The 14951-nt window shown below is 26.8% G+C and overlaps 1 protein-coding gene across 1 annotated transcript in view; it reads left to right on the top strand.

Annotated features, from left to right (window-relative positions):
- LOC113372917 (cleavage and polyadenylation specificity factor 73) overlaps positions 1-14905 on the top strand; it is a 49607-nt gene extending 34702 nt beyond the window's left edge. The window contains exons 10-16 of the mRNA XM_026613253.1: positions 10421-10596; positions 11114-11269; positions 12051-12156; positions 14150-14317; positions 14397-14572; positions 14639-14737; positions 14819-14905. Coding sequence (XP_026469038.1) covers positions 10421-10596; positions 11114-11269; positions 12051-12156; positions 14150-14317; positions 14397-14572; positions 14639-14737; positions 14819-14905 — 968 coding nt within the window. The remainder of the gene's footprint in view (positions 1-10420; positions 10597-11113; positions 11270-12050; positions 12157-14149; positions 14318-14396; positions 14573-14638; positions 14738-14818) is intronic.
- The last annotated feature ends 46 nt before the right edge of the window (positions 14906-14951 follow it).

Here is a 14951-nt window from a genome sequence, read left to right as displayed (position 1 = left end):
AATAGTAATTACTAATTACATAAAATATACAAAATATTCCTAACATCCCTCTCAACATGGATTACTTACATGCAAAAATGTATATGATAGAAAAATTATTTAAATTCGCAATAATAACAAGTTTATGATTGAATAAATAAAAGTAATAAATTGATACAAGTATATATACACATTTACATTATTTGATTTTTTGTACAAAGTGCATAATTCACTTCTTCAAGTGTTTTCTTTACAAAACCAGCTACGAATTTGTGTTTTTGATAAAAACCCTGATGATAGCATTTTATTCAATTTTTTTCATATACATATATACAGTAGAACTCCAATTATCCGAATTAATGGTGACCGGGACCCATTCGGATAATCAAATATTCGGATAATCGGAGTTTGTTTTTAAAATTGCCATTGGAGAGAAAAAAAGTTACGTTTTGATATTGCACTATTTTTTTATTGAATCAAATGAAAGAAACATGACATTTTCACATGTTTTAAATATAAATAAAATGTACTTATGTACAAGTTTAGAAATAAAAATCATTGTTTTGTAAACATCTCCGTCAAATCAAAACAAACAATGTGCCTACACTGGCTTTGCGGAAGAATAATAGCGCACTTAGACTTTTTTGGATAATTTTTTTTCTGAAAGTGATTCGGATAGTCGGAGTTCGGATAATTGGAGTTCTACTGTATCTATATACTTGTATCAATTTCATCGTCCATTTCGCACTTCCGATGTCTTTTTGTTCCGGTTACGCCTTCAAAGTCCTGACGGAGCTTCCGGGTTTCCGGGGCGTCAGGCGCACCTTGAATCCTTCGGCCCTTTTCAGGATGATGTCGGCCTGAAGCCTGAAGTCCTTTTCGGTTAAGTCGCTGTGGACGCGGAAATTACGAAGGATCGTCGACAGGATTATCTTCAGTTTTAACATCGCATATTTGCGACCTGGGGAGGAAAAGAACACATATGTTACAGTAATCTTGCACAAACGGTTTAAAAGTTACAAGATTTGTTAAGTGTACTTGCCTACACAACTCCTTGGCCCTGCCGAGAACGGTACGAAGGCGTAGTAGTGCCTGTTGGCAGTTCGCTCCGGCAAGAAGTTGTCCGGATCGAACACGTCCGGATTCGGAAAGTGTTCCGGCATTCTGTGCATTTTGTAGGTTCCGACGATCACTGTGCATCCGGCAGAAACCACAAAGGTACCAGAAACTAAATGAAAAAAAATAGTATATATTGCTTATATGCGATCAAATAGTCAAAATAAATGCTAATAAATGATTAAACTATTAATTGTGTACGTTTCGACACTATATGTGTGCCATCATTCTTGCCAGAATTTGTTTTGAACCATGTCACGTGAGTACTCTGAAAACGTAACTTTTCACAACTAAACTAATCGTATAAATTTCAAAATTCTATCTTTATTAGTTTAGAAGAAATCTTAAATGACGGTTACATCGTATTTGGAACCTAGGCATCTGGGTACTCAAAAAACACATTTTTTCACAACTAATCTGAAGGTGTAAATTTCAGAACTCTATCTATATTAGTTTAGCAGAATTTATATTCAAATCTCCATATCAGCAGAGTTTTTTTTTCTTACTTAAACTTTCAAGTAAAAGCCATTGTACGTATAATTTTACTTTTTTGTGGGCCTATAATATTTTACTTTTTTACCTAATTTTAAGTCTTCCTGTATCTGTCTGGCAGATTGGTACTGGTGGGTACATCTTCAATGTCTAAAAAGAATAAATTATAATATATATATATATATATATATATATATATATAATTTTAAGAAAATTTGTTAGTGATCGAATCATTTTGTTTTTGAGTAATCGCTGCAGCAAAGTTGGATAATGCTGTTTCGAGAAAAACGCGTTTAAAGATTAAATGATCGTTACTAATATATACTCTTTGAATGGCTGTAACTCAAAAACTATTTAAGATATCGATTTAAAATTTTAGTATGTTATTTTTAAAGGCCTATCGAAATATGTAAAAATTGAAAATTCGATTTTTTGAAAATTTCACACTAGTTGTGCTTCTTTACTGCATATTTATACTCATTCATCTGTGATTAACTTTATATGCAATACTGCAATACAATGATGAATACTTCTTGTGTGAGCCTAAATTAATCTAAAAAGAAAAACATTGAGAGCATATATTTTTTAGGTAAGTAGTATTAAATCCACACAAATCTATATAGGGGAAATTACCATCTTTATCAATATTAGCAAATATTGATCAACATAAAACAATTCCCATATTTATATAAAATTTTGGAGAAACTCTTTATTTTTGCATATAATGATACAAAAGCATGAATAATAAATAGATATATATATATATATATATATATAAATAAATACAATCAATAAAAAAAATAAACAAATTATAAGATAATTTATCAATTTACCAATTCAATTCAAATTTCGCGCTCTTTTTCGACGCCATTTTCCAACATGGCAACCCTAAACAAACGTCAATGCCAAACACCTCAAACAGTTCTAACCTCAAATTTACAACATACCGGAGTATTTACAAATAGCTAATAATATATAATTTAGTTTGTTAAATTAATAAATAATTTAAAATGTCTGTTAAAAGAAAACCTGAAGGACAAATTCCTGCTGAAGAAAGTGATTCGTTACTCATAAGACCTTTGTAAGAAATAATGATAAAATAATAATGATTACATATAGTACTTTTGGTATTAATTTTGTTTATTGTTTCTTTAAGGGGCGCTGGACAAGAAGTGGGACGATCATGTATTATGTTGGAATTCAAGGGCAAAAAAATTATGGTAATAGGGATAAATCATATATATGTGTACACGAGTTTGTTACTTAAATACATTGTTATTGTATACATACATATATATATATATATATATATATATATATATATTATATATATATATATATATATATATATTATATTTATATACTTCAGTTGGATTGTGGTATCCACCCCGGTTTATCTGGACTTGATGCGTTACCATTCGTTGATTTAATAGAAGCAGACGAGATTGATCTTTTATTAATTTCACAGTACGTATAAACTTAACTGCACTTACATATACACATATATATATATATATATTGTAATTAAATTGCAGTTTCCACTTGGATCATTGTGGAGCCCTGCCATGGTTTTTGCAAAAAACAAGTTTCAAAGGACGATGTTTCATGACACACGCTACTAAAGCTATTTATAGATGGTTGTTGTCTGATTATATAAAAGTCAGGTAATAATATATTTTTATAAATATAAAAAAGTATATATATATATATATATATATATATATATATAAATAGTCAGACATTGTCCTGTACCACGTCTACAATTTTTTAATATCCTACACTAATATTTACCATTTACCTAAAAATAATAATCATTCAGTTTTACATTACTCTTCACTCCAGAATGCATATACATCAATTTATATTTTAGGAGAATTAATTTATCATATCCTGTTCATTTGTGTATCATTCAATCTGCCATACATATACTGTATCGTATATTATTTTAATTTCTGGCGAATCTCAGTTGCTTTTGGGCAATAATAATATAGACATTTCATTTTTCTTAATCATAATCATAAATTTTGTATACATATTCTAATATTGTCTAGGCTCATAAGTAAATTGAAATTTTTGGCAGTGACAGTTTTCATTTGTTTTCAATGCCAAACAATGTCTCATATTTTTAATGTCAAATAATGATAAGCGGTTTTTTGTATTTTTTTCATTTATTTTTACAATATTACTATATTTTTATAATCACCTACATCCTAAATTCCCTCAATAAACTTCAGAAAGATTTATCAAAATCCGAATAATCGTTTAGAAGAAAGTTATTTACATACATCATCACATTATATATATGTATATATATATATATATATATATATATATATATATATATATATATATATATATATGTATGTATATGTATGTATGTAAATGACCTCCTCCCAAACGATTATTCGGATTTTGATAAATCTTTCTGAAGTTTGTTAAGGGAATATATATTCTTATTCTTTTTTTTCAGTAACATTTCAACAGAGCAAATGTTATACACCGAAGCAGATTTAGAAGCGAGTATGGATAAAATTGAAACCATGAATTTCCATGAAGAACGTGATGTCCTTGGTATAAAATTCTGGGCCTACAATGCTGGCCATGTTTTGGGTGCTGCTATGTTTATGATAGAAATTGCAGGAGTCAAAGTAAGAAAAACTTGATTTTACTAATTTTTACAAGTCACTATTTTATTGTTGTTTTTTTAATTTTAAACAGATTTTGTACACTGGTGATTTTTCGAGGCAAGAAGATCGACATTTGATGGCTGCAGAAATTCCGGCTGTACAACCTGATGTACTAATAACGGTAAAATTAAATATTAATTGCTTAAATTAATAATAATTTAAATCCACTTTTTCATCGAAAATAATCCAAATTTTAATTTTAATTCTGACTAAAGTTCTAATATACTTCAAACAAATAATTCCAACTTTGCAATATAATTCTTATAAATATTAGACAATGTTACGGTGTTTATTTATATAATAATAATCTATTTGAAATTCAATATTCCTCGAACATTTCTTTACGGTACGGGAAGTTCCAGCAATTTACCTTAAGGCACGATGCCATACACTACTAGTTTAAGTAAAATTTTATTTAGTAAAAACATTTTTCCAAGCGCGCAGCGATATTTTAAACTTTGACAATTTTTTATAATTCAACAGCTTATCATAGGCCTATAATATTTTAGTATGTTCTTTTAGAGTATGAAATCTATCTTTTTACAAAATTTTATTTTGATAAAAAATTTATTTAGTTAATTATTTTTGTTTTAGGAATCTACATACGGAACACATATACATGAAAACCGTGAAGACAGAGAAAACCGATTTACAAGTAAGTATTATATATATATATATATATATATATATATATATATTATTTATAGTAATATTTTAGCATAAAAAATGTGGTTAAATCTTTCCGTATCAAGCACGATTGTAATTATTATTGAGTTCGCGCACGCACTTTTTTGACGAAATTATATTTTGCCAAAAAATTGTATGAAAGTGTAAAAAGTAAGTTACATAGTTAAATAACCTATGAAATTATATATATATATATATATATATATATATATCCTTTAACATAATTTAGCATAAAATTGTTGGTCGACATTTTATTGCATTTTACGCACGTTTCTATTTATGAATGAGTTCAGCGCGTGTACTTTTTTGACAAAATTGTATTTTCAGGAAAAAATTTCATGAAAACTTATTAAACCAGTTGTGAAATTAAATAGACAATAAACGGATATATAATAATGTATACGTCTTTTAACAAAATTTACCAGAATTTTAGCTTGCAAAATGCAGATTCGCATTTAATTCGCTTTCACGCGCGATTCTATGTATGAATGAGTTCAGCGAGTGCACTTTTTTGACAAAATTGCATTTTGCTAAGAAAATTTATATTAAAGTACAAAAAACAATTAATGACGTTAAATAGTCAATAAAATCTAATCTCAATAAACTGATATATAATAATATATACATTCTTCAACAAAAATTACGGGAATTTATTAACTTCCCGTAGGGTAAGTTATCGTAATGGGCCGAAAATCGGAATTGAAAATTTTTACATTTCTCGACGTTTTGAAGGTTTCTGAACATTTTGGCATACCTCAGAAAAAATGAATGTGTGTGTGTGTGTGTGAGTGTATGGATACAAATTTTCACTCACGTTTTCGGGCGCACAGATCAACCGATTTGAATGGTTCAAAAAACATTCGATTCCTATTGATAGGGAAAAGAGCTGATTAGTTTTTGGCAAAGGCAGGTCTAGCCGTTTCGGGGATACGGAGAAAAGAGTGCAGAAAATAGAAATCGAATTTTTGAGAGAACGTAGTATCCGATTTGAATGATCTAAAAAACATTCAATTAGTAATGATTGGGAGAAGTGTTTAATAGTTTTTGGCAAAGGCAGGTCCTGCCATTTCGAAAATACGGAGCTAAATATGTAAAAAATGGCAGTTTTTGAGAGAACTAAGCGTCCGATTTAAATGATTCAAAGAACTTTCTGCTTGTCCTAACAAAATAATTGATTTTGGAAAAAAAAAATTTCAACTTTTTTTTTTTTTAATTTTTTGTATATCGAAAATATTCCAGATTTTATTTTTAATTCTGACTATAGTTCTAATATACTTTACAAATAATTTCAACTCTGCAATTCAGTTTATATAATTCTTATAAATATTAGACAATGTTACAATATTTATAATAATCTATTTGAAAACATTCACTATTCCTCGAACATTTCGTTACGGTACGAGAAGTTCCAGCAATTTGCCTTAAGGCACGATGCCATAATTGCCTCAAGACAGAATTCCACCCACAGCTAGTTTACGATTTTATTTACGAATCAGTGAGGTGCACATTTATGGCATATATATATATATATATATATATATATATATATATATATATATATATATACATTTATCGTCTTTATTATCTTTTATCAGGTTTAGTGGAAAATATCGTCACCCGCGGCGGAAGATGTCTGATACCAGTTTTTGCATTAGGACGTGCCCAAGAATTATTGCTAATTCTGGACGAATATTGGTCAAATCATCCAGATCTTCATGATGTACCAATTTACTATGCTTCATCCTTAGCAAAAAAATGTATGGCTGTTTATCAAACATACATAAATGCTATGAACGATAGGATTCGAAGACAGATTGCTGTTAACAATCCTTTTGTATTTAAACACATCAGCAATCTTAAGGTAATAAAAGATACATGATATATATATATGTATATATATATATATATATATATATATATATGTATATATATTTTGTAGAGTTTCGAACAAGAATCCAAAAATAATACAAAATAAAAAACAAGAAAAGTTTTTAAAAAAAACAATTTCTTTATTTAATTATTTGTTTATTGTCGACGTTTCGGAACTAGGTACGTTCCATCTTCAATATATTGGACAAACCTCCCAATATGTACACAAGAGAATGAGACAACATGAACTAAGTGTGGTCCACCATAAACAAAAAAATTTCAAAAGTACCCTAGTACAACACTCTATAGAAAACGCCCATTCATTTAATTTCACTCCAAAGATTTTATATCACGAAAGTTGCATCTTTAGAAGGTTATTCGCGGAGAGTTGTCTCATCCTCATAAACGTTTCTAACAGTGTCAACATTAGATCAGATCACAACCTATTACATGATTCATATTTAAATTTTTTACACTTTTTGACAAACAATTAATATCGACTTCCTTTTAAGATCAACAATTTAAGTATTCACACCCTGACATATAAAAACACACACATACAATCTCACATCTCTCGTTCAAGTGTTTACACGTGTTACAAAGGGCACACCAGTTTCATTTAGTTAATTTTCGTAAACCAATCGAACAACATCCAGAGAACAATATTATTTGTGTTTTCAAATAATAATTTTAAAAAAGACAAAGTTTTTTAGTAATTTTGATTTACAAAATCTAATTATTCGGCGGAAAATTAACTCACAAAATCATTTTTGTTAAAAAAGCTTGTTTAGTGAAAAAGTGCTAACAAATATTCAAACATACAGGTAATTAATTCAACTTTGTCATTAACCTTTTCTTAAAAAAATTCCATAACTTTCAAAAAAAATTTCTATTATGTTTAATATCCTGTTTTGATAATCCACTCATTTATTTTTATCATTTTTATTTTGAACATATTATCATATTTCTGTACATTATTATATTTTTTACAATTTAATTCATTATTTAAGAAAAATCTATTTTCTTTTCCTAAACATATTGTTTGCAAAAATCTCATCAAGATCATGTTTCTTGACAGATGTCCTGAAGATGGAACGTACCTAGTTCCGAAACGTCGACAATAAACAAATAATTAAATAAAGAAATTGTTTTTTTTAAAAACTTTTCTTGTTTTTTATTTTGTATTATTTTTGGATTCTTGTTCGAAACTCTACAAAATATACACAAATCCAAGACTCTACCATTCAATATGTATATATATGTATATATATAATATATATGATAAAGTTTTTCAGCCACAAGTCGAAAAAATAAAACCAGAACGTAAATATAAATCTTTTTAATTTTTTTAAAAATAAAACCAGAACGTAAATATAAATCTTTTTAATATTTTTAAATTTTTCTGTCTTTATTTTTTCGACTTGTGGCTGAAAAACTTTATTATATAATGTTTCAAAGTCGAAATAAACAATATCAAGATATATAATATATATAATTAATATACTGTGGTACCTCGATGTACAAGTGTTTTGAGATACGAGCGATTTTTTTTTCCTCGACATACGAACAGAATTCGAAAGAATGCCTTTGAGCGCGTAAGAGTTTACTAAGAAAAATATTAGTGTCAAAATGAAAATATGAAAATTTTTGTGGGTTGTAACAATGATTTTTTGACATAGTAGTGTTTTGGATGTTTTATGATAGTAAATTATTTTATATTATAGTTTATATTCTAATATTAATTGTGTAGTAACGATTTACCCACGGTTACACAATAGAAATATAATATCCACCCTGAAAGTTCATTAATAGAAAATCTTGCGTAAAATTCCTATTTTTTTGCTAGACTTTTTGTTTGATTGAAAATTTTATTGTCTATTTAACGTCATTAATTGTTTTTTATACATTCTTATAAATTTTCTTCGCAAAATGCATTTTTGTCATGAAAGTGCACTCGCTGAACTCATTCATACATAGAATCATGCGTGAAAATGCAAATCTGCATCTTGTAGCCTAAAATCATCGTAAATTTTGTTAAAGAATGTATATATTATTATATATCAGTTTATTCAAAATTTTATTCTCTATTTAACGTCATTATTAATTTTTTATACTTCCATATAAAATTTTGTGCAAAATACAGTTTTGTCATAAAAGTGCACTCGCATCTTGAAAGCTAAATCTGCATCTTGCAAGCTAAAATTTTCGTAAACTTTGTTAAAGAATGTATTTATTATATATAAGTTTATTGGAAATTGTATTGTCTATCTAATTCTGTTACTAGTTTATTAAGTTTTCTTGTAATGTTTTCTGAAAAAAATTATTTTTAGTAGAAAAATTGCTGCGATATACGAGCGTAGTTACGGAACGAATTATACTCTTATGTCGGGGTACCACTGTATATATATATATATATATATATATATATACATATAATTTTTTTTTCAGGGTATAGATCATTTTGAAGACGTAGGTCCATGTGTAGTAATGGCTTCACCAGGTATGATGCAATCAGGTTTATCTAGAGAACTTTTCGAATATTGGTGCACGGATTCAAAAAATGGTGTCATCATAGCAGGTAAGATAACAATATTTTTTTTTAATTTTTAAAATAACACCTACTTATATGAACACATATTTTACATTACCTGGGATTTAATTTTATTATATAAAATTTATATAAAATATTCAAAAACACATCGGTGTTTGGAAAATATTTTCAGCAGACTGTCAATATACAAATTATAATTTTATATAAATTTTATATTTTATTAAATTTTATATTTGGAATAAACATTTATAATTAAAATTACCATACAGTAAAATTATAATAACAACAATAATAATAATAATAATAATTTACAAATTTATAAGATCATTTAGAATTTTTCGTTTTAGTCTTGTTTTTATTATAATTATTATTATTATTACTATTATTATTTTTATTATTATTATTATTATTATCTTACTATTTCTATTATTGTTATTTTGTTATATTTTATTATTTTTCTAGTATTATTTTATTATTCTGAAATTTTATTTATATTATTTATTAATCTTATTTTTTATTATTGTTTGCTTCTATTTTACATTAAATCATATTACGGATATTATTTTCATGTAAATTTTATCCTTTGCTCTTTTATTTATTTAAATTTATATTATTATTTATCAATATTACTTGGTGTTAATAAATTAGCAGTTGTAATAATTATTGAAATTAAAAAAAAAAAAAAAAAATACAGTAAAACTAAACATTTATAATTTTATACTTTCGATATAAAACGAAGGACATATTTATAAATGAAAAATGTTAAAAATGGTTTTATGAGAAAAAAGGAACCAAGTAAATTGTATCCCGACTTACGTTCCATTTTGCCAAAAATGCTTAGTTAAGCCTATTAGAAAAATCTTTCGAAAACATTTAAAATGCCTAATTAGCAAAACTTGCAAGTGTTAGTAAATTCTGAAGTGGAAACTAAACTTAATCTATTTTTCATCACGTGTAATCTTTCATTTGATAGAATATACTAGAACTTTACTAATGTCCAATGTACTATTAAATTATTTATTACTTATTATATTTCCAGGTTATTGCGTCGAAGGCACTTTAGCAAAAACAATCCTATCAGAACCTGATGAAATCACGAGTATGTCTGGACAAAAACTACCCTTATCGTTATCAGTAGACTATATATCATTTTCTGCACATACTGATTATCAACAAACCAGCGAATTTATTCGGTTGCTTAAACCAGCACACGTGGTAAGTAGAAATAAATAAAAAAATAAATAAATTTATATATAAATTAGTGTGGTCCTTAATATGGACATTTTTAAATTTCTTTGCTTCGAAGGACTTCTATGATTCCAAATTGATAAAAAACAATTCTCTGAAAGTTTTAGCTCTTAATATTGTCTTTTAGATAGTGAACAATTCAATCAAAGTTTTGTATGGAAATAGCATGAAAAAAATTTCAAAAATTTTGCAGAGCGTCGAATTTTCAATAAAAAATGACACGAATTTTCACTTTTAATTCATTTGTCGCTAAGTTATACCTGATTTTTTTTTTAGTTTTCAAAGTTTTTTCCATGCTATTTCCATACAAAACTTTGATTTCAGAGAATTGTTTTTTATCAATTTGGAACCATTTGAGTCCTTGGGAGCGGGAAAATTCGAAAATGTCCATATTAAGGACCACCCTAATGTGTGTATATATATATATATATATATATATATATATATATATATATATATATATATAATTTATTTATTTTTCTAGGTGTTAGTCCATGGTGAACAAAACGAAATGAGTCGTTTAAAATCAGCTTTACAAAGAGAGTATGAAAATGCTCCTCAGGGACAACAATTGACTTTACACAATCCGAGGAACACACATGCGGTCGAGTTGTATTTTAGAGGAGAAAAAACAGCTAAAGTAATAATATATATACATATACTCATATACATATATATATATATATACTAGCAAACCCGACGAACTCCGTTTCGCCGCCAGATGGTTTCGTGAGAAAGATAAAGAAATTTTTTGTTTGTTTTATATTTGAAAAGGAAAAATTTGATCAGGAAAGAAAACCCGACTTATTTTTATATATATAGAAGATAATCTATTTGAAATTATTTAAAACAGTTATTGATTATTTTTATTACTCGATTTTTTAATTACGGTGCGTGAAGTTCCAGCAGCTTGCATTAAGGCACGATGCCATGCACAACTAATTTTCTTAGCTATAAACCTTGCGGAGCCCGAGACCTTTCCAACGAATGCAAAATTGTCGAAATCGGTTCGTGCGTTCTGGAGTTATTTCGTCAGGAAGGAAAACCCGACTTATTTTTATATATATAGAAGATAATCTATTTGAAATTATTTAAAGCATTTATTGATTATTTTTGTTACTCGAATTTTTAATTACGGTGCATGAAGTTCCAGCAATTTGCATTAGGGCACGATGCCATGCACCCCTAATTTTCTTAGCTATAAACCTTGCTTCCCTCGTGCGTTCTGGAGTTATTTCATCAGGAAGGAAAACCCGACTTATTTTTATATATATAGAAGATATATATATATATATATATATATATATATATATATACGTGTATATATATATACATGTGTATATATATATACACGTATATATATATATATATATATATATATATATATATATTATAATATTTATTAAAATTATTACTTCCAGGTTATGGGATCTTTAGCCGTAGACAGACCGATAGCTGGTCACAGATTATCAGGTGTCATTGTTAAACGAGATTTTAAATACCATGTACTTGCTGCCAGTGATTTAGGTAAATAATTTAATTATATATATATATATATATATATATATATGTATATATACAGTGGTATACCCCGACATACGAGCTTATTTCGTTAATTTTTTTCCATATAAATGCATTAAAATGCCAATAATTCGTTTCAACACTTATAGGGTTTGTTGAGTATTAAAATTAAATTCACAATTTTAAACTTGGCTGGTTTCTAATTACTCGTTTGTTGTCTCTAATGATACTATCTACACTTACACTTACTTGACATGTAAATAAAAATAGTTATTTTTATTTAAAAAAAACTCTGTATCTGATAATTTCATGATTATTTTAGACCGCCGACTGGCATTTTTTTTATTGAATCTCCAAAACTACTGGACCGATCTTTTCAAAAATCTAGTCAATTCTTTATTATGTCAATACAAGTGTCTCTACAATATTCATCTCTATATGTCACTATTTGTCTCTCCTACTTACAAACGTATATTATTCTTTTGTTATTCTATACATATATCATGCTATTTATGTCAACAAAATTCATTAATTTGATTATTCTTATATTTTTCATTATAAATTTTAATTATAATGATACAAATTAATATTTTTTAACAGAATTTACGAGAATTTTAGCATAAAAAATGTGGATTAGTATTGTGATTATTATTGAGTTTGCGTGCGCACTTTTATGACCAAATTATATTTTGCAAAAAAAAAATTTGTATGAAAGTTTAAAAAATAATTAATATCGTTAAAGAGACAATATAATTTACTATAAACTGATACATAATTATATGCACATCATTTAACATAATTTTGCATAAAATTATAATATAAAATTATAAATATATAATATATATATAATATAAATATATAATATAAAATTATATTGCATTTTACGCACGGTTATATTTATGAATGAGTTCAGCGCGTGTAACAACTATCTTAACAAAATTAGATTTTGCGGAAATTTTTTTTACGAAAACCTAATAAATCCGTGAAGGAAGTATATAGACGATAAAATTTGCAATAAACTGATATATAATAATATATACATTCTTTAACAAAATTTATGAGAATTTTAGCATAAAATGTCGATAAATATTTCACGCACGATTGTAATTATCATTGAGTTCGCACGCGCACTTTTTTGACAAAATTCGATTTTACAGAAAAAAATTCATAAAAACCAGTGATGGGATTTAATAAACAATAAAATTTACAATAAACTGATATAATAATATTACATATTATTATATATCATACATTAATATAATACATTCTTTGTCAAAATTTACGAGAATTTGAGCATTAAAAGTGTGGATAAGCATTTCCACTGGTTTTACGCACTTTTACGACAAAAATGCATTTTGCAGAAATAAATTATATAGAAGTATAAAAAACAAATAATGACGTTAATTAGATAATAAAATCACCAATAAACTGATATATAATAATATATACATTCTTTAAGAAAATTCACGGGAATTTTAGCATAAAAAGTGTGGACAAGAATTTAATAATTTTACGCGTGATTCTATGTATGAATGGGTTCAGCGAGTACACTTTTATGACAAAACTGCATTTCGCATAGAAAATTTATATGAAAGTATAGAAAACAATTAATGGCGTTAAATAGACAATAAAATCACCAATAAACTGATATATAATAATATATACATTCTTTAATAAAATTTACGAAAATTTTAGCAGATTTGCATTTAATTCGATTTGAAGCATGATTCTGAGTTCAGCGAGTGCACTTTTATGATAAAACTGCATTATGCAAAGAAAATTTATATGAAAGTATAAAAAACAATTAATGGCGTTGAATAGACAATACAATTCTCAATAAACTGATATATAACAATACATGCATTCTTTAAGAAAATTAACGAGAATTTTAGCATAAAATTTGTGAACAAGTATGTAATAATTTTACGCACGGCTCTATTTGGAAATTTATTTTCTATTAGAGTTTAGCGATTTATGTACGATTTTTTTTATTTTTTAGGTAAATACACAGACATGTCCATGTCCTTAGTAACCCAAAGACAATCTTTACATTGGACAGGAAGTGTTCCGCATTTAATGGCACTTTTGGCAAGATTTGGCAAAGTCGAACACATCGAAGGAGATAAACATTTGAAATTATTTGATTGCATTGATCTCACATTCGAAGGTAAAACCATAAAATAAAATACAAACATACCAAACTATTTTTTGCATTATTATATCATTTTTATCTATTATTTTTTTAGGTAAATGTGCAATTCTAGAATGGCAAGCCACACCAGTAAGTGATATGTATGCAGATTCAGTGATTGCTTCTATGTTGCAAATCGAAATGATTCCAAATTCTTCCACAATGCCTGTTACACCTGTGCCGAAGGCTGATAAAATGCATTATAAGGAATGTTTGATCGAAACATTACAGGTAGTAAAAAAAAATTATTTAAAATATTTTAATAAATATATATGTATATATTTTATATTTTTTTAGGACATGTTTGGTGTGGATTCGGTGCCAAAATTATTCAAAGGTGATATTTTAAATGTTACTGTTGGCAAAAGCGAAGCTGAAGTGGATTTACAAAATTTGGTACGAAAAATTATTTTGTATATATATATATATATATATATATATATATATATATATATTTATATTACTATTTTTATTTAGGTTGTTACGTCGAAAGATGAAACTTTGCAAAGGATGGTTCAAACTGCAGTAACAAAATTACATGAAGCCATCATGCCCATACATTAAAAAATTCAAAATATTTATTTAATTAAATTTTAATTTTAATTTTAGT

Source organism: Ctenocephalides felis, unplaced genomic scaffold, assembly GCF_003426905.1.
Source record: "Ctenocephalides felis isolate EL2017-DRISC unplaced genomic scaffold, ASM342690v1 CF-g0.4_SCAFFOLD_01604, whole genome shotgun sequence".
In the NCBI taxonomy this organism is placed as follows: domain Eukaryota; kingdom Metazoa; phylum Arthropoda; class Insecta; order Siphonaptera; family Pulicidae; genus Ctenocephalides; species Ctenocephalides felis.
Note: the sequence above shows the minus strand (reverse complement) of the source record. Positions and strands in the feature narration are given on the sequence as shown.